The sequence below is a fragment of the Onychostoma macrolepis genome, chromosome 20, assembly GCF_012432095.1.
Source record: "Onychostoma macrolepis isolate SWU-2019 chromosome 20, ASM1243209v1, whole genome shotgun sequence".
Lineage (NCBI taxonomy): Eukaryota > Metazoa > Chordata > Actinopteri > Cypriniformes > Cyprinidae > Onychostoma > Onychostoma macrolepis.
Genome location: NC_081174.1, coordinates 23,988,633 through 24,008,972, shown reverse-complemented (window position 1 = coordinate 24,008,972; position 20,340 = coordinate 23,988,633). Strand labels below are relative to the sequence as shown.

Genomic DNA, 20,340 nt, shown 5'->3' with positions numbered 1-20,340 from the left:
GACTCACTGTCATTTTAACTTCCTTCCTGCCTTTTGTACATTAAACAAACATACGGCTCTGACGCGAGGTGTCGAACAGCTCGTGTGATACACAGTAACACAGCTACATTGATTTATATTGGCGAAAGAACTCTTGGAATGTAACAGCAGCGGAGCAGCTCAAGTTATTATTCTGCTACGTCTTCCGAATTCACGAAACCGCGCTTCAGCGACAATTAAACAACAGCGTCTGCAACAAGGAGACTTGTAGGTAAGCATCCGACTTTGGTGTGACATGCTGTAGAAGTTAACTTTTTTAGAAACATCTACATGAAGGAGGAGACCTAAAACAGTCAGAATGAACTATCTGACTTAACGAAGTGTATTGAGAGCATTGCAGAGATCTGTTATAATGTAAGCTTTTTCTATTCGGGGTTTGTTATTAAGGGGTTGTTGAGACATCTTAAGTAGTGATGACAATACAATAGAAAGTGTATGCTTTGGGTACCGCTGTTCTGAAAATTGATTAAAATACTATGGAAATATAGAAAAACTGCCCAAGATACACTAAATGTAAGGTGTGAATGCATGTGTTCTACCTCTGCAAATTTTATTTAGAACTTCACTATCCATTTATGTTCTTATTATGTACTTATATAATGTATGTAGGCTATAAGTATGTATGTACTTATACATTAGTTAACAAGTGATACTCTCAATGGAATATAATTTTTCTTGGAATAAGAATGTGGCAAATGCTTCTATTGAGTTCACAAGAGAGAGACACCACGTGTTTTCCAGCTCATTCAAATTCAATGAATGCCAAAGAGTGGGCAGTTCAGTGAAGGGCTTTTATTGAAACGCTTAAAGCCTCACAAGAGTCTTTTTTTTTTGTCATATTAGTTCATATTAGCCCTCTGCTGTGTTATGACCCTCTGTGATGATGAACGGCTTTTGCTGTGAAACACAAACAGTGTGGTACACCAGTGAGGTGGGATGCCTCAAGATGCATTTGAATTGTCAGAGCAATAATGGACCGTTAAAATCACTTAAAAGGGTGGTGGTTGGGTTGAGAGAGAGGAGGTGCATTCCAGCTTTGACCTCTCCCCCTCAAGTTAAAATGCAGGGCACAATGTGCCCGTCCCATCTGACTTCTTAGTCAAAGCATGTGATGTTTATCTTGACTCTACGAAAGGCATCGCTATTTAATCGAACAACCGAGTTCATCCTGAAGAGGTGGATGTTTTAATTCGCATATGGTTGCTGGAAGGTGAGCATCTTGACAGCATGTTTAGGAAAATTATATATTTGCAACTAAACAGTTTCTATACACATATATTTTGCTGCTTTCTTTGGGTGTGTTGATCCTCGGTTCATTTGTCTCAACTGCAAAAATAATTAGTCCCACTTGGAAAACTTACAGGAAATTGTTCTGGTTCATTATGAAATCATTTGCCTCAGCCTTTGAGTTAATCAAATTTCAATGCACCAGTTAAACTAAACTTTTTCCCCATGTCGTAACTTTCGCTATAAATGGAAGCAGCTAATGGACACCTCACTGACTGTTTTTCCTTAAGATGCTTAACATCAGCAGGGTTCAGGCCTCACAACCGTCGCTGATAGCACAGTAAAAAGACGCAGGTGCTTTTTTGGTATTAGAGAATTAATGTGCACCGTTATCTTTTCGTTTACAGACTGGCAAGTCAAATTAAATGTGATATAAGGGTTATGGTATTTGGAAAAAATTTTTTTTTTTGCATGAAGTTGTATTGTATTACACCCTCAGTCATTCTCTTTTCCAGGCGAAGACATAAAAGGTTATGTTATGTTGAAAGGTTATATTTGATCCGCTCTGTCTATGTTTCTGCAAATGGAAAAAGGTATTTTGTCTGACGCACTTAAAACTGTGGGTTCATAATATGTAGACTCCCCTGACTGAATAAGCAGTGTGATTTTGTAAAGATTATTCAGACAAATAAATGAGTGAGTATTAGTCAGAAGGACAAGCAAAACTTGCTAAAACAATTGGCAGTCTCACTGCAGAGGCCAACGGAAACATCTTGATAGCAATCAAAACCAACACAATTATAAAAATCTTTGGTGATCAGCAGAAGGCATTTACACAAGACACATTTATTGTCTGTATTTCAGCAGAAGTGTTTAATGCAAATGAATATATCGACAGTGACCACAATAATCAGCACTTTTGCATTTCTGAAATGCCCTCACATTTTCTGAATTTATTCAGGCAGTCTTGCTTGTTATCACAGCCATCACATTCAGTGTTTTGCACAACAGTACGGTAACCATTGAAACTTGATATTATTGACTATTTAAACCATCTCTTTGTGCTTTGTTTCAGCACCCTGCTAAAGCATGAACCAGTAGTGGATATAATATGTGAATGAGGAAAGGAGTCTGGGATTGTATTTTATTCTAAGTGTCAGCTTTCCTTGATTCCTCCTAACAATGGTTGGCTCCAAAGGGCAGTGGACTTTGGATGAGTAGACCTAAATGGGAGCAAAAACGGACAGAGTCAGCCTGCCACTATGGCAGCTTATGCTCTGAACAGCCTGATAATGATGAACCCCAACAACCTGACCAATAAGAGCAGCCCTCGGACAGGAAGACCTGTGCTCCCAGTGCCCAGTCGTTCTACATTTAGCCCGGTGCTGGGGGGCAGCGGAGGTCCCTTTAGCCCCGGCAGCCTGAGCCCTGGGTCACCAGGAAAATCCTTCGTCTTCCCAACAGCTACCAGTTCCAGTTGCCAAAGGGCGCTTTCACCATGTCGACGGCCGGAATCGCTGGGTGTGCATGTGGGAAATCGTGTGCGAAGATTGAGCGGGTCCGGCTTGGAGGAAGAACAGGAGAACGAAGAACGACGTGCTGCTCAGCAACTAGAGCGCCACAAGGAACTGCAGAACGTGGAGGTGAACAAGAAGGTGGACCTGTTTGAAGCCCAAATATCGGCTCAGACTCACAGCCGAGAGGCTCAACGAAGCCCGCGGATTTCCAGGAAAACTCCCCTGAATTTTGTCCCTGTCCAACTTGCCAATGTCTCCTTAAACCCAGAGGAAACACTTCTGATGCAGAACAAGGATCACTCAACGGGGATCCCCAAAGAACTGCAAAATGGAAAGCGCTTCTCCGGCATGGAGGAGGGGCTGCAGGTCAGTGGTGAAGAGAAGAACGGGGCTGACCCAAATACAGAAGAGGGCGGCCCAATTGAGAGCACATCAGCAGGAACTAAGAGCGAAGCTGACAGCTCTACCGACAACCACTCCAGGACTTCACCAGAGGCCAACAAGCGCTCAGCATCTTGGACTGAGACATGTTTAACAAAGGAGGGAGCTGAGCCAAAACAAACCCAGGCAGAGCCCGACGGGGTCAGTCCAGAGGTGGGCTCCATCCCTGCTGTCATTATTACGGACCACGGCATGGATGTCAGTGGGGAGGGCAAGGAGCCCCAGGTTAGTCCTCAGCCTTACAGAGCCCTGAGGAAGCTCTCCTCTTCTTCTGCCTCATCAACGGGATTCTCCTCTTCCTGGGAGGAATCAGAGGACGACATTTCCAGCGACACAGAGCGGTCCCCAGCATTCCTGCAGACACAACAGAAAGCGGTAAGACCACCTGTTATACGCTGTTCTCTTTTATACTTAATTTGTTGGCTTTCGTAGACAGGATAGTGGATAATTTACTGGAAAATACAGTGTCAGAAAAAAGTGTCTTTCATGTCATGGGGGCAAGTACCCTTAAGGGACAACTTTGTATCTTTTTTTTTTTTTACCCTAAAAGGTGCATCTTAGCACCTTAGAGTAGTAATATGTTCCCCTAAAAGTGCTACTAAGTTCCTTTAAGGGGGAAGTAAGGTAAAAGTTGTCTTTTTAAGCATACTTTCCCAGTGACAAGGTATTGTCCCCTTAAAGTTATAATTTTTGTACATTTTTTCTGGAAGTGTACAGGAAGCTAGACAGGACCGGGACTTGAACAGGTTCCACATGATCACACATGTCTGGCGCAACGCTCTACCTTCTGTGCCAAAGCTCTGACAACCTGTCCTTCCTTTGATTCAGTCACTGATTCTGTAAGACACAGTGGTTTGATGGGTTTCCAGTTTGGGGGAGCAAATGTAGCTTATATTTATGAATTGAACAGACACAGTAATCGAAAGTGACTTGCATTACAGCCAAGGTATATGTTTTATCAGTTCATCCATTTCCTGGGAATCGAACTCATGAATTGGAAACCACTTTGGTTTTGGTAGTGCCATGCATTACTGATTTACTGTTGAGCTACAGGAACGCTTAAGAAATGTGATGATGCTGCTATCAATCACAATGCTTTTTAGGTGTCTACAGTTTCTGTACTTGGCAGAGATGCTTTCAGAGGCATAGATTTTGCCTTATACGTGATAGCTTGTACACGTACCGGTCAGTCCCACAAGTTGTGTATTCTCGACTTCCTCCATTGCATTCACACTGTCCTTGTGCTTTCCTGTTCGGGGCTCGTCTGTATTCACCCTGAGTAACTGTTGACATTCTCACATACAAAGGTACTTCTGTGCCTTGCTGTCAGATGGACTTTTTTTCTCTGACTTCATTTGGCCGCCCTTTAAACAAAGTACAAAAGCAGAGTTAGGAACAAATAGCAGTGTATAAAGTTAGCGACAGCAACTGTTCCATGGGTCCATACTCTAAATTTTATTCATGATTTGTAATGAAGTGGTTAGATGTAAATGAACTCTTTACTTGTATATTATTAGCTTTTCAAACAAAAACATTCAGTACAAGTAAATGAAACACGGAGACCTGATAGTCAACTGCATTAGCAGCTATAAAGAATTCATCTTATACCTCATCATATTCTGCACAAGTGACATGTGACGCACTTTCTAGGGGGTTGCACTTGTCTCTGTGACATGTTTGCCCTCGTGAGAATGTGTTGGCCCGCCTATTTAGGCATGTCGCGCTTGCAGACGCATCAAGAGACCCTGTGGCTAGCGTGCTGTTACAGAGAAGCTCATTGTTTAGACATGGATGTCACACAGTCCTCCAGCCTCACACTAAGTGCCACACAGGCTCTACGCCGCAGGTCCCTTAATGTGACGTCTGTTCCTTATAAACACAGCGTAGGAGAGCAAACATCCTATTGTACCATCTGGAGGAATGATAGCACTCATAAAAGATTGTTTAACTATTCACAGTGATCACAAGAGCGAGATTACTTGATAGCCTTGAACTTCTGCAATGAAATCTTTGCTGTTCCCGGACATGTGCGTTTACAATGGAATGGCTTTGGTTTTGGAGGGCCGCATGTGGTTGGAATTTAGGGAACAGTCAATTAAAGTGAACTTTCCGATGCTCACTTTACTGGTCTGAAAAATGTATTTTAGTTAATGACCTTTAATTAAAAAAGGTGCATGACAAGTATTTGTAAAGTATTTGTAAGTATTTTTTTAGCTTTATATAGCTTACATTAGGGATGAATTTCAGTTGTCTACTAATCGACTAGTCTGAAAACTAACTAGTTGATTAGCATGTTGTCAAAATTGCTGCTAAAAAGTATTTTTAGTAGTTTTTTGTTTGATTTGACATTTTATTGGCATGGTGGGAAAGGACTCGGGATTTCTGTTACCCGAGATATATGTGCTATCTGTCGAATTGCTGCCCTCAAGGGCAATTTTGCATTTTTAAGACAGTCCGTATAAGTGAATTTGTTTTATTTTTTAAAAACAAGTCTTGAGAATCTTGCACTCTATTCTCTCCTGTTTTGCTCTTTGTAGCCGTTCGTATGTGAAATGTGTCTGACAGTTGAACTTGAAACCAGAATAATAAGGATAATAATACATGTGGTTTTCCTTACAAAAAGATTTGTCGACTGTGCCATGACAGAGGGATCCGGGTTCAAGTCGGTCCAAGGTCATATTCTAGTACTGTTCACTCTCTCTCTGTACTTTCCTGTTGCTTTGAAATTGTCCTGTGTAATAAAGGCAAAAAGTGTGTAAATAAAATAAAATAAGTAGTCTTGTACATCCCTAGATTATGTTCACACACAAATATATTCTATATATAAATGTTATGCATTCTTGTGCTTTTAATAATTTATATATATATAAGCACAATAAATATCTGTCTCTGCAGGCTTTACTTTCTTTTCTTAAACTAGCCCTCACTCTTAAAAATAAAAGTTCCAAAAGGGTCTTTTTGCAGTGATGCCATAGAAAAACCATTTTTGGTTCCCAAAAGAGCCTTTCAGTTCTAAAGAACCTTTTTCAACTATAAAGAACCTTTTCTGCGTTTAAAAGTTTCCATGGATGATCAAGGTTCTTCATAGAACCATTGATGCCAATAAATAACCTTTATTTTAAAGAGTGTTGTAGGAAAGCCCTTTGGCTCACATTGTGTTCTTAGACTGTTGAAACATTCTGTGGTCATTTAAGTTTTTTTCACTCGGTTGTTTCCAGGCTCTGAGGGATCACAAGACTATCACAAGGAAGTTTTTCAAAGGGTTATCAACTAAAAATCACTAAAAACAGATGCTTTTGATGATCTCATTCTTTCTTCCAAAACAGGTTTATCGTACATTCCATGGTTCTGCTTAGCCTCTCGCCATTCACAGTAACACGGTCTGGGGTGAAATTCATGAGAAATAAACATATCTGTGCTCATTTTACTCTACAAACACTTGCAGCGTGGTTTCGGTTTTGGGGGCTGCACCGGCTCTTCGGAAAATTGAATGGTGATAAAAAACCACAAACTTGTTATCAGTGCTTTCGGTCAAACAAGTGACCCAGAAAAGTTTCCAGTGGGCTTGCCTTTTAAGCGCTAATGGTGGTGTGTTGTGGTTTAGTACTGCTAATTACGTCCCATGTGCTCAGCAGAGGGGATTCCTCAAGCACGGTTCCTTTGACAGCTGTTGTACATTTCACTTCACCGAGACTGCAAACTCAGTCATTTTTTTTTGGATCTCCAAATGTTTTCAAATAGCACAGAAAGTGAAACTATACCACAGCTTAGTTTCTCAAGATGAAACTTTCTGTGCACTTCCTCCTTGCGACCAGGTTAAAGGTGTGTCGCCAGGATGTGTCTGGGGAATGCACCTGGACTGGTTGTAAGGTGTGCAAAAATGCACCATTTGCTCTGCTTTGCCCCTGTTAAAAATAATTATTGTTGTGTATCTTTAAAAATATTCTTTCTGCTGCTTTGACTCACGCTTGCAATGCACTGTTGTTGTTTATGCGGCAAGTTCTATTAATAAGGAAGATCAGATATGCAAGGTAACACTGTCCCGGTGTAAGTCAGAGGTGTGGTTCACTTTTCTGCATGCTCAGTAACTGATTTGGTGTCTCCTTTTCCTGTGTCAATCAGATGAGGGAAGAACCCTTGTGTGTGTGTTTGTCTGTCTCTGCACAGAGGCTTGTGGTTACTTGCTCTAGCAAACCCAACAGCAAGTGTAGCCTAACCAAGCCTGCTGTGAGCAAAGCTGTGAGCATTTATATCGCAAGTCTTTGCTACTTTTTGTTTACTTACCACAGTGCCGAGCTGCATTTTATTGCATGATTCAAACAAGTTGTGTTACAAGCAGCGGTTCTCTTCTGGTGTGTCGCAGCTCTGTGCTAATAGGAACAGAAGGTGAAAAAAACAATGTTAAATGCAAATAACTAACCATATAATCATGTATAGTTAGGATAGCAAAATAAATGGGATTAAATAACTTCTGAAACGAAAAAGAAAATACATCGCCCCACACAATATAATATACAAAATAGAATAAAATAATACTAATAGTAGCCTAATAATAATAGTATATAAAAAATAAAATGCAACTAACCATATAACCACATATAATAGCAAAAATAAATAGGTTTAATTATTCTCTGCAAGGGGAAAAAAATACAACAATCTACCCCCACCCACACACAATATAATATATAAAATAGAATTAAAATAATAAAATAAAGGGAAAAATTATCTAACCATATAATCATGTATAATTAGGAAAGCAAATTAAAGTGGAATTAATCAACTTCTAAAAGGCAAGAGAAAATACATCCATGCATTATAATATGCATAATTAAACTATTAAACATCATAATAATAATAGTGTAAATCATAATTAATAATAAAAATTATTTGAGTGTCTGAGCAACTGTACCACTTTGGTTCAATGTAAAATCTGGATCTTGAATTAAAACTGGTTGAAAAACACAGCTTTATTATAAAAATAAGTATTATTTTTAGAGATTATTTTATGTATTTGCACATCTATCGCATGTCTCTGGTATCTAAAGCTTAAAAATAACTCTATATTTGTTCTGCTTTTGTAGGCCTTGATGTTGACTGTATTAGGTCAATATTGAAATGATATTACGTTACATTAAAATGATTGGCAGTTTAATAAGCTTTGGCATATTAATGGTTGTTTTAACTCTAATATAAGCCCAACAGGTTTTAAATTTTATGTGAGAATTTGAATAAGGTATGATGAAACATGTCTAGGCCTGTGGATCGTTGTAGGCTGCAGGCTACAACATGTGGGCGGACAGCTTTCTAGAGATAGTGTGTGTGGCACACATGTTCATGTCAAAAAAAGTTGTGCAAACTGAATGAACACACTCACAGGCTGTTTATTGTTGATCTTAAAGCAGTATCATGGACAGCACAAAATTATTTAATTATACCAAATAAGTCACCACTTTAGAGATCATAAATTGATTGGATAGTAAAAAGTGAGCATTATAAACTAAAAGGGAGCCAGTAAAAATGTGCATTGGCAGTAATGGGTGCCATCAGAATGAGAGTCTAAACAGCTCCAAACATCACAATAATCCACAAGTAATCCACACAAATCCAGTCCATCCATGAATGTCTTGTGAAATTAAAAAAAAAAAAAATTCTATATTCAAACAGTTGTTTCCTCCAAATAAAGATTTCTCATAACATTGCTTAATCCAGTGAAAAAGTCATCTGAATCAGGAGAGAAATATGCACAGATCAAAAACCATTTACAAGTAAAACAGTCCAAAACATTTCTAAACAAATAATGTATACTGGTGGATTTCGATGTGAGAGAATAACAGGGGAAGGACTTTTTTTTTAACTGGAGGAAGTGTTATTATGGAAAATGGCACATATTTGGGCCAAAAGCAACAGTTAAAAAAGGTTTAAAGTTAAAATGTCTTAATGATGGATTTGTTTCTTCTAAACTTTAAAATACATTAATTGATGGACTGGATTTATTGTGATGTTTTTATCAGCTCTCATTCTGAAGGCACCCATTCACTGCAAAGGATCCATTGGTGAGCAAGTGATATAATGCTAAATTTCTCCAAATTTGTGCCGAACAAACAACCTAAATAAATAAACCTAAATAAATCATTCACTATAGGAGTGGGAACGTGCATCAAAAAGTAAACAGGCTTGCTTCATATTATAGTTGTAATTCACTTTAAAATCTACTAGTGGCACCAAATGGAACTGCAAAAATAATAATAGTTTAAAATAGGTTTAGCAAATACTTTCACCCGCCCCCATCTTCCATTAGTTTAACTAACTGGTAGTCCAGCCCCAAACTTGCACCACTGGTGAAGGCAGAAGTTGACATTTTAAAGCACTTAAATACACACAGAAAGATTTATTAGAGTTAAGTCTAAATGTACTAAAAGTATGTGTTGTTCAAATAAAGTCTAAATGTTCAGCAACCAGATATAGACTGACAAAACAAGCCCTGTGTATTTGTTCAGTCTTAGCGTGGCTTTGCTCTGAACTTTTACACTCCTGCAGCGGCGTGCTAGCCAACCCAGCACAAACAGTTTTTGTGTGAGGTTGATTCTATCACCCCAACTGTGAGCATACAAGTGCTGTAGCATGATACACTGGAGGATCTGAAGGCTACGAGCAATGGAAAATGTAACACCCCTGTGGTTGACGGTTGCCTGGCGACCAGCTGACGTCAAGGCATGCCTGGTTCAAACAGCTGGGGTTCTTTGCTGCAGCAGTGCTGCTGGAGGGAGCCGTTTCATATGCAACAGACAGGAAGTGCACTGGCCCTTTTTTTTGTTGTTGCGCCGGCCACTTTTTTAACAACAGGCTTCACTCATATGCATCGTAGAACACTTCGATACGGGGAAACCACCCTACTACTACTAATGTGTGGTTGTTTACACTTAATATGGGACGAAAGAGCTCTAGTTTGTTTTTAATTGTAGTTAAATGTTTTTTTTTTTTTTATGCATTTCAATTTACCTCTACTAATTTAACCAAAAGAAGAAGAGCCACAGAATGGCATGAGCCATTCTTAGCACAGCTGGCTGAGTGTCTTTCTCAGAAACTGATGAGTGTAATGGTTTACTCCTGGAAATGAGCAGTGAGCTACTTCTTTGATGCCCCCTGCACATCGCTACACTCTCTTGATGTGGTGACTTTGATGCACAGGCGTAACCCAACTAAAAGCTGCATGCCTATCCTTATTACACGGCTTGCTGGAATACTTGATTCCGATTGGTCAGTCATGGCATTTTGCACCGCTAAACTGTATAACTGACTGCTGATTCAGGGAACTGATTTGATGGTCTTTTACTCCTTTTAAAAAAAAGTAGCTTTGAATCAAGTCAATATTTCATGCAGTTGTATAATTCACAAAATAATGTACAGTCAGTAGGTATTTTCTCTGATTCAAAACCATGTGAGCTGCCTAAAACAGCATGAAACTTAATTATGCTAAGATATCGTGTTCTAAGATATCTATATTTTAAGGCAACGTAATGCATAACTTTCAGTGTCCATAAAAGGATATACAGACATTTAGTTCCAGTGTAACAAAGTCAGGCTAAATTAAAGTTTGCAAAAAATAAAAAACAGAAACCATTATGCATCCATTTAACTGCATATATAAAATTATAATTTCATTTATATATATATATATATATATATATATATATACACACAGTATATATTTTATTTCAATGGACTTAATAAAATAGAGAAATGAAATTAATATACAAATATAAACATTAAAATGTATGTAAATATATAAAACATTATTACGCGGTATTGCATGCATTAGTGAAGGCAACAAGCTTATATAACATTTGTATAATAAAATATAGAATTTATATTATATTAAAACTATATTAAAAATTTTATTTTGTTTGCGTTAGTGACATACCACTTTCAGTAAAGCTGCTTTGACACAATCTGTATTGTATGAAGCACTAAATAGAGGAATAAAAAAGTAGTGTGTAGTGTGATTAAAAATTATTTTTTAAATATGTGTGCTTTTATGCTTTTGAAAAGTCATAGCATTAGCTTAGCGACATGTCAAGTCTCTTGTGTTGATATCTGTGTAGTTTCTGCATTTGTAGAATGTTTCCAGTCAGTAACGTGAGGTTCTATGATAATTATGATGCTGTCTATGTAAGCAGCAGTAGACAGCTCACTATGTTCTGAAGCAGAGCTATTACGTTGTGTACATTATCCCTTACACAGAGCAGACCCACCCCTTCACAACTCCATTATACGTCATCTTCAGACAAGGAAATAGGTGAAGAGGGTGTATTTTATTTCCCATAAGCAGCAAGTGATACAGCTTTCTGCTTAGCGTCTTATAGCAGCTTTACTCCTTTGTGTACATTAGCATGCAGTAAAACGGCAGTTTAATGGGAGGTCTTGCTTCTGTGAAAGAGCTCCCCTGTCATTGATGGGAAAAGACCGGTTTCAGGACAAGCAGGAACAGCTATGACATGCTTTGAAAGGGAAGGAGTGTCAAGAAACGTGACAGTCTAGTTCTCAGCTGTCAAAATGGGGAATTCATGTTAAAAATACACACTCTTGATTTCTGACATGTTGAGCTGTATATCTTCCTACTTAATAGGTATTAAAGAGTCAAGATGATTCCAGTTTCTTGACTCTTTATTTCCTGCACATTTTTTCTTTTCCAGAACAGACATGGTCTGATGCCATTTAGAAATGTACCAAAGGAAACTTGCCAAAGGAAACTTGTACCTCAGGATTTTCAAGATACAGATGCTGATCTGAAATGTCTTACCTTTTCCTGTAAGAAAGTAGCCCACTTGCTTTAGCATATCACATAATTTAAAGCGCCATTTACTTAGAATGAGCAATATGTACAAATACACACCTGAAAATCATCTTTCTAGCCTAAAGCAAAACAACCAGCCCTGACCTCATGTCTTTGTCAGGCTCAAGTCACAATACACTTTGTGTCCTGATCTACACCTCTCTGCTATTGTTTTTTTAATCGAGTACTTAAAATAAAAAATGGAATAATATGCAATATAACAGTACACTAAAAACAAAAAAAATATTTTAATAAATAAAAATAAAATTATAAATCTATATAAAAGAGTAGAAATAATTTTCACTCAGAAATTGCTAGTAAATTTCACAATAAATTACAAAGAAACATTGAACTAAACCTGAAATTTGAAGTAGAAATACCAAAATGGTATCTGTCAAGTATCTATCAATCATTTGTAATATATGAATTTTTATTTTATTGTTTTTAATGTTACTATATACACATACGCATATATATATATATATATATATATATATATATATATATACACATACATACATACATACAGGTATATTCTTTTTTTACTATATATATATACACATTGCCTTTTTTCATTTAAGCCTCATTATTATGTAACTGCAATTAAAAGGGAATTTCATTCTTGATCCATTTTACAATACAGAGCAAAGGTCATAGCTTCGCATCTTCAATAATTCAACACCACTTTCCCTTATTTTGGTCTTTGCTCAGTGAAAACGTGTCAGTGCTTGTGGTAAGGCTGGCTACACTGACTGCGGGTGCATTCTGCTTCTTGAGGGGCTAATGGTGGCTGCCTAGCCTTCAGAAAATAACACCCAGTCTTTGGCCATGTTGCTGAGTATTGCTTGCAGATGTGGAAAATACTGTATCAGAGCCTTCTGCACTTTCCTGTCTCGCAGAGTGGTTCCTCTCAAGGGGTTAAAAGCCACTTCCTCCCTCACTGCTCAGTGGAAACTTTAACAACACCCGTGAGGTCAAGGAGACGCTATAAAGAGCGGCATCCCTTTCCTTGAGCTCGATATAGCTCACACTGCCCTTATCAGAACAATAGCACGACCCAGCGCCGCGGAGTGCTCCCCTCGCGATACGGCGCTGCTGCTTCCGCTCCCCAATTTAACAAAACCCTGAGCTATTGATAGTGACTTCACACAATAGCAAAGAGAGAGGAGTCTGAGAAGGGAAGGGAGGCTAAATGAGTAATGGAGAGCTGCGGTTGCATTTACGTCCTTTACAGGACAGTTTATTTTTCTGGCATTCCAAAGGGATGGCAGCTCAAAGCCAAGACTGTCAACATCTTGTTATTAGAGCATTTAGTGTGAATCATGCAGGATTATGTCTACTTTCTGCCGAGGCTTTGCTTTGATTGTTATTGCGGGCTGATGTTTACAGAGTAACAGTCTGTGGTCTTCAGCAAAATAAGCACCACTTGATCGTCTTAGTCTTCTGGTGCTGCATGCAAACATCTACTCTAACTCATAGGTGTATGGTGTTTCCCAGGGTGCATTGCTGTCGGAAACTTTTGTGGTTTTGAGATGATGTTGCACTTATCATAAGAGGGGAGGTCGCTCACCTTTAGTTCTCCTTTTGACCCTGTTGTGCGTGCCATCAAATACTATTAAAGATGTTAGTTCTCAACATACAAACTTAAGAATTATTATTTTTTTGTTCATCTCATGTTTTAAATATTCAGGGTTTTAATTTGCATGCTTATGACTAAATGATCAAAGCCAATCCAGGAAATGAACTGCAATACATTCTTAATGCAATATAAAAATAGAGTTGCATTTGCAAAACAGAGTTGCAATTTACTTGTGGAACTGGGAAAATTGCTGTAGATAGCAAACACAATATTGGGCAAAATCAGTTCACCTGAAAATTATTTGGTCCTCATTTACTCACCCTCATGTCATCCCCAAATTATATGACTTTCTTTCTTCTCTGGAATACAAAAGGAAATTTGTAGAATGTAGTTGGTTGCACTTCCATGTAAATGTATTCTATGCAAATACAAAGAATGGGGAGTTTCTATGCTTTAAAAAGCCTGCAAAAGCACCATAAATGTATCATAAAAGTAGTGCGATATATTCCAAATCTGTGATAGTACGAAAGTTTGTGTGACATTTAAATCATTATTCACTGAAAATCAGTGCATCTGCACTCATGAGAATTAATGTGAGAAGTAGTAATATCAAATTTGCAAATAAATCATTCTTTTGAATTGGATCATTTCAATGAATCAGTTCATATGGGTCTCAAAACTGGTTTGAAAGATTCATTCTGGAATCAGACTGACTCAGTTCTGATGATTCAGAGATTAAAAGTAACTTATTCACTGCTATCACATCTCAAAAAGGAAATAAATGAAATTTTTAAATTATCATGTACTTAAAAATTTTAAGGCAACGGGTTTTCTCAATTTTTATAAGTTAAGTCAACTTATCACTTTTTACAGTGTACTTTCAATGTGCTTGCTGTGCTTCTGCATCCTTTTGATGGTTAAAAGTTCTGTTCCTCATGTACTCTTAATTGCATGGAAAAGGGTGACCAAGTGAGCATAATAAATTACAGAATTTTCATTTTTGGGGTGAACCAAGTCATGCAAATGTATTTATGAATGCAAATATGGGACCCTGACATCCGAATGCAAGTTATCCTGCTAGAGAGGCTTGTTTACCAGCAGTGATTTCGGAATTTGCATCAGACTCAGCACAATTTATGATTTCAGAATAAATTTATCGCCTAGCAGTAAAATGATTGATTGAAATGATTATGAACTGCTTTTGAAACTTGAAACTTTCTTTTGAAAGGAACAGTTCACCAAAAAATTTAACTCGTGTCATATTTACTCACCATTCCATACCTGAAGACTGTTATTTTCTCTGTGGAACACAAAAAGCGAATTTAGCTTTTTACTTTTTTTAAAAAACATTTTTGGAGTGTTTACAGTGTTGCATTTAAAACGACATGAAGGTGAGTAAGTGATGACAATGTTTATTGAGATACTACTATAGTTTTTATTAGCATTTTGAACTAGATTTAATTTTTCCGATTTAATTTTAGTTTAAGTTTTAGTAATTTTGTTTTATTGTTTTTATTTTAGACAATAACCCTGGTTTGGGTGACCTGTTCTTTTAAAATTATAAATAGATTGCTGTCGTTTCCTTTAAGAAACTCTTAATACCTGTAATGAAACACATACTTTGAAAATCTTTCTCGTCTTCGGTCTGCAACAGTCACAGAAATATTTCATTCATCATCACGTTTCGGGAAAAGGAAGTCAGTTTCTCACAAATCACCTCAGTGATGTCAAAACAAGGTGCTGACCTCATCTCAGTCTGAAAACACTGTTGACACTGTCCTTTAGTTATTTAAACATTTACATGGCTGACCCTCTTGACTAACAGACTGCAGACCCGTTATAGACACCTACGCATGAAACACGTTTAGTCACAGAGACAAAGAGAAGCAGCAGTTACTGCATTGAGTTAATTGTACTCAAAACATTTACTTAATAAGAAAAAGGTGGCAGCTTAATTATGTTAGGTGCTATTTTTGGCAGTGCAGATGTGACTTTGAGGGTTTCTGATAGAATCTTTGGACCATGTGCAGGTGTTATATAAGTGTTCGTTTTGCTATTTCAAACTCTCAGAATTACAGGTGAGTTTGAAGAACACTGAACATTTGCATTGCTCGTAGCCCTTGCAGGCATGCCATTGAGTTTTACTGTGGTCTCTGCACATTGAGCTTGGCCTACCAGCATATTTGCATGGGCCAATTGTGCTTTTGAATGCTTTGTATGGAAACAAATGAGAAATTCACATTGCCCTGCACTTTCCTTCACTCAAATTCCAGCTTACGTTGTGATTGCACGCAGCACACTAGCGCATGATCTTACCGATTTTTACAATGTCATCTTTCATCACACACATATGGAATTTCATCGCCCCCGTGTTGGTTTTTTTCGCCACGTCAATCATCCTGATGGTCAAAGATTTACAGGTAATAGATTCTGGTTTGCTTCGATTTCTCCGTAGTTGGACTGTAAATTCCAGTATTCCCGCCCTTTGCGTGTTCAGTTATTAAATATTTTTGCCTAATTTGATTATGCTTTCAGCTGCCAATAAGGGCGCAGTACTCTTTGCTCAGTTTAACACTTTCTAGCATGTTTTCCCAAGAATCAGAGCAGAAAATGAAAAATAAAAAGGCTTATTGGCACATTAGATCCAGCTGTTTTCCATGGTGTTTTTACAACCAGAAATCTCTGTTTTTCATGGGAGCAAATAAGCTGTGAAAGTAAACAACTGTGTCAGAAACATACAATCTAGAGCTGTTGTTTTACACAGTGGGCGACAGTCATTTTGACCTGACCGCGGCTCTCTGAAAAAGTCTACAACTGCCATCTCTTCCTGCAATTTTTCCACTTGTTTTGTTTTCCCACATCCTGAACATTTCCCTCACTATAGAAACTTCTCTCAGAGCCACTTTGTCTTTCCACTGAACTCTAATTTGTGTAGCCATCAGGAGGTGGGATCCTTTTTTAAGTGCTTTCTGCAGTGGCCCAAACCACAGCACACTGACAGCATCTGTTTCACATCAAATGCTTGAATATCAACCAGAACCTCTGCTTACTGTAGGTATTTGTTTAATTCAACCGATCAGACCTCTCTGTCACATTAGCTAAGATGCTGAAATAAGTGTGTATGTTTTGTAACTGTATCACTTGTGTTATCTGTATTATTATTATTATTATAATAATTTAAAATGTATCTCAAATTCAATGCAAAAACATCTGTTTATGTTGGATGCAACAGTTTTTGTATAATAATAATAATAATGATGATAATAATATGTATTATTATTATTATCACTGCTACTACTACTACATGGGCCTAAACAAAAAAACTCATTTTGAAAAATAATATTTGGGATGTCCTTTTTAGGTATGAAATGTCAGAATATAAGGTAAAAGAAAAAAGAAAGAAAGAACACAATTGAAAAAAAAAAAGAATAAAAAAAAGAGACAGAATTGTCTCCTTGCTTAACTTTTTAACATTTTACATAATTAAAAAAAATATTTATGCTTAAAATAGTAATAATAATGGACAAAAAAAAATAAAATAATTAAAAACTAATTTAAAAAAAAGTAACAGTTTGAGTCAGCAGACACATTTAAACAATTCCTAATAACAAACAAAAAAGGTTTCTCTAAATCTTTTAAAATATTTACTAACAAATGTTAAATAATAATAATTATTATTATTATTGAAAATTTATTTATTTATTCATTAATCAAAGGACTATATTCAAACACGCATGTGAATTCTTGTTGTCACTGTTTGGATTTTTATGAAATGGCTCATAGGGAACCTTCACGCTCTCATTGCTACAATCTTAACATCAGCCCTTTACTTTCTCAAGTAATGGTGGTGACCTCTGGATCACTAAGTTTCCATAATATGCCTCTAAGGGTGAACCAAGCAAAGGGAGGATGGGGGACATGGAGGGGACACAGGAAACAGAGCAGCCCTGACAGACACGCCACTGATCCCAGCCCCTCTTCAACTGCATCTTAGGGGCGAGTGGAACTGTTTTCCTCTGCTGGAGCAGAACAGGACAACCTTCATGTGACAGATAAAACTCATGCTGCTCTCAGATGATGGTTCATACCTTTTATGGGCCTCTTTCTAGACTAAATTAAATCAGACCTTTTCGGCAGAGACGCTGCAGGGAGTAATGTCCAGCTTACAGAAATAGTTCATCCAAAAATGAAAATCCTGCCATCATTTATTCACCCTCACGTCATTCCAAACCTGTATAACTTTTTTCTGTAAAACCCAAAAACAGAATTTTTTGAAGTTGCTTTTGTTAATGTGTATAAGTGAACGTGGACTGGGGAGTCAAGCTCCAAAATGACAGAAAAAAAACGATAAAAGTGGTCCATGTAACACACACTGACTCCTGAAGCCATAGCATAGCTTTGCATGTGGAACAGATTGAATATCTTGACATCCACTCAAGCTCTTCTTTGCATGAGAAGAAATGACATCCAGGCTCTGAACAAATCATTCAGCATTCATTTAGTCAAATTTTTTCAATTAATCATTTGATCCACTTCAAACTGGTCTGAATGATTTGTTCAGAAGTTCAACTGATCTGGTCACAGCAGTTATAGGCTTACTAGAGAGAAGGATTTTCAGTGAATAATGACTTACATTTTAGACACAAAGTGATCATATGGCTTCAGAAAACTTAAACTATAATGCACAAGTCACATGGACCACGTCTTTCTAACTTTAAAGTGCAGTTTTTGCCATTTTGAAGCATGTCAACACCAGTCCTCAGTCACTTTTTTATAAAAAAGAAATGCCACGATATTCTTCAAAATATATAATTTTATTCTAAAAAATATATAAATGTATAGATATTCTTCATATTCTGTGTTTTGCGAAAGAAAAAAGTGACACGGGCTTGAAAACACAGTTAATAACAATTTAATACATTATTTAATAACAATAAATAACAGAATTGATATTTTGCGTAAATTATTCTATTATTGATGTTGTAGCAGCTCAGGGGGAAAAAAAACAGCACAGCACCCTGTCAAATAGCTGCTATTTAATTCTAACTTAAATGTGTTTTATAACCTTCTGTACTTTCATGGCTGAATCTGATGACGATTTATTATTGTTTAATCAAAATGCATGACAAAGGGTCTCTCGCCAGATTTTGAATACGCTTTGTGGCTTGTGTTTGTTGGCTGGACGGGTTCTCTAGATTTGGAAGGGGGCTGATTTGTGGTCATAGTGTGCCCGGGGATGAACCGCTCTTCCTGGGAGAGCTGGCTCAAAATGCACTGGGGGGGAGAGAGGCTTCCCTGGTCACCCGAGGAAACCCCCCATCTATCACTGAGAGCACAGTAAAGAATGTGTTTACCATGCCAACATGGAGAGCTAAAGAGATCTCGCTCAAGGACATTTAGTGAAGTGGAATAACAGAGTAATGGTTCAACAGAGCAGCTCCTCTCAAACTGGAAAACAGCCTGTTTTCTGCAGGCTGTCAGGATGTCCAAATAGAGCAAGAATATTTTGAGATGGTTCCAGGTGAAATGGTTCACCTTGGCAGGAAAACAAGCTTAAACACTGCCCAGATTTCCTATTCATTTGCAGGTTTTATGTGCTGTAGTGAATCTGAACGTATGTTTGTACACAAATCCTTCACATAAAGTGCTTTACTGTGCTGTGTAAACGATGATATCAGCACTGACTGCTTGTAGGAGCGCCAGCAAACGTATGTAAATACATGCAAAAGACCTGTTTGTTTATTCTCCCGCATATTGTGTGCTGGTCTGGGTTTTGTTGTAGGAAAATGAACCCCACCTGCCAAATCTCATTATATAAGTAATTACTCATCTCCCTCCAGGCATGTTTTTTTTTTTTTTTTTTTTTTCCAAAATAGCATGGACAAGAAGTGAAATATTATTAGAATTTAAAATAACTGTTTTTAGTTTTAATGTACTTTAAAATGTAATTTATTCCTGTGATGCAAGTTGAAAATCTTTTGTAATATTATAAATTATAATTTAATGTAGCCTTATATATATATATATATATATATATATATATATACACACAAATAATTATTCTTGTCTTCTAATATGTCAAATAAATGACATCTGGTAACACTTTACAAGAAATTTCAATACTGAAATTAACATGAACTAAGATTAATAAATGCTGTTATAAGTATTGTTCAATCTTAGTTCATGTTAATTTCAGTATTTACTAATGCATTATTAAAATCACAAGTTGTGCTTGTTAACATTAGTTATATTTAACATTTATTACACTGTGAACTAACAATGAACGACTGTATTTTTATTAACTAACATTAACAAAGATTAATAAACACTGTAATATATGTGTTCATCATTGTTCGTTCATGTTAGTTAATACATTAACTAATGTTAACAAATGACACCTTATTGTAAAGTGTTACCAGACGTCTACACTCTCAAATAATACAAGGTCATAAAAACTGAAATGCTGTTTAAACCACACTGCTGTCACTGTTGTAGTTTTATAGCACTTCCATTTAACTTAATTTAATTGGGGATTTATCTTGCTTACTTTTTGTCATTGAACAGCATAAATCATGGAAGAAGATCAAGAACATGGTGCACTGGTCACCATTTGTGATGTCCTTCAAGAAGAAATACCCTTGGATACAGTTGGCTGGTCATGCAGGTAGGCCTCAAAACGGAGGTGTACGTTACACAACTTTTCA

The 20,340-nt window shown here is 37.2% G+C and overlaps 1 protein-coding gene and 1 long non-coding RNA gene across 5 annotated transcripts in view; one reads left to right on the top strand and one right to left on the bottom strand.

The window, feature by feature from the left end:
- Nucleotides 1-20,340, top strand: part of itpkb (inositol-trisphosphate 3-kinase B) — a 31,570-nt gene continuing 11,230 nt past the window's right edge. The window contains exons 1-3 of one of the 2 annotated variants that reach the window (XM_058755779.1): nucleotides 1-250; nucleotides 2,342-3,599; nucleotides 20,201-20,300. In XM_058755779.1, the coding sequence (XP_058611762.1) occupies nucleotides 2,529-3,599; nucleotides 20,201-20,300 (1,171 nt within the window). In that variant the 5' untranslated portion in view covers nucleotides 1-250; nucleotides 2,342-2,528. Of the gene's footprint in view, nucleotides 251-1,137; nucleotides 1,250-2,341; nucleotides 3,600-20,200; nucleotides 20,301-20,340 lie in introns of those variants that run through there. The other variant, XM_058755780.1, reaches the window with a different exon arrangement.
- Nucleotides 3,440-20,340, bottom strand: part of LOC131526999 (uncharacterized) — a 30,588-nt gene continuing 13,687 nt past the window's right edge. For 2 of the 3 annotated variants that reach the window (XR_009267573.1, XR_009267575.1), the window contains exons 2-5: nucleotides 7,509-7,594; nucleotides 5,842-5,955; nucleotides 4,408-4,588; nucleotides 3,440-3,578 (exon numbers count right to left, since the gene is read on the bottom strand). This is a non-coding gene — a long non-coding RNA (uncharacterized LOC131526999). Of the gene's footprint in view, nucleotides 3,579-4,008; nucleotides 4,062-4,407; nucleotides 4,589-5,841; nucleotides 5,956-7,508; nucleotides 7,595-20,340 lie in introns of all 3 variants that reach the window. The other variant, XR_009267574.1, reaches the window with a different exon arrangement.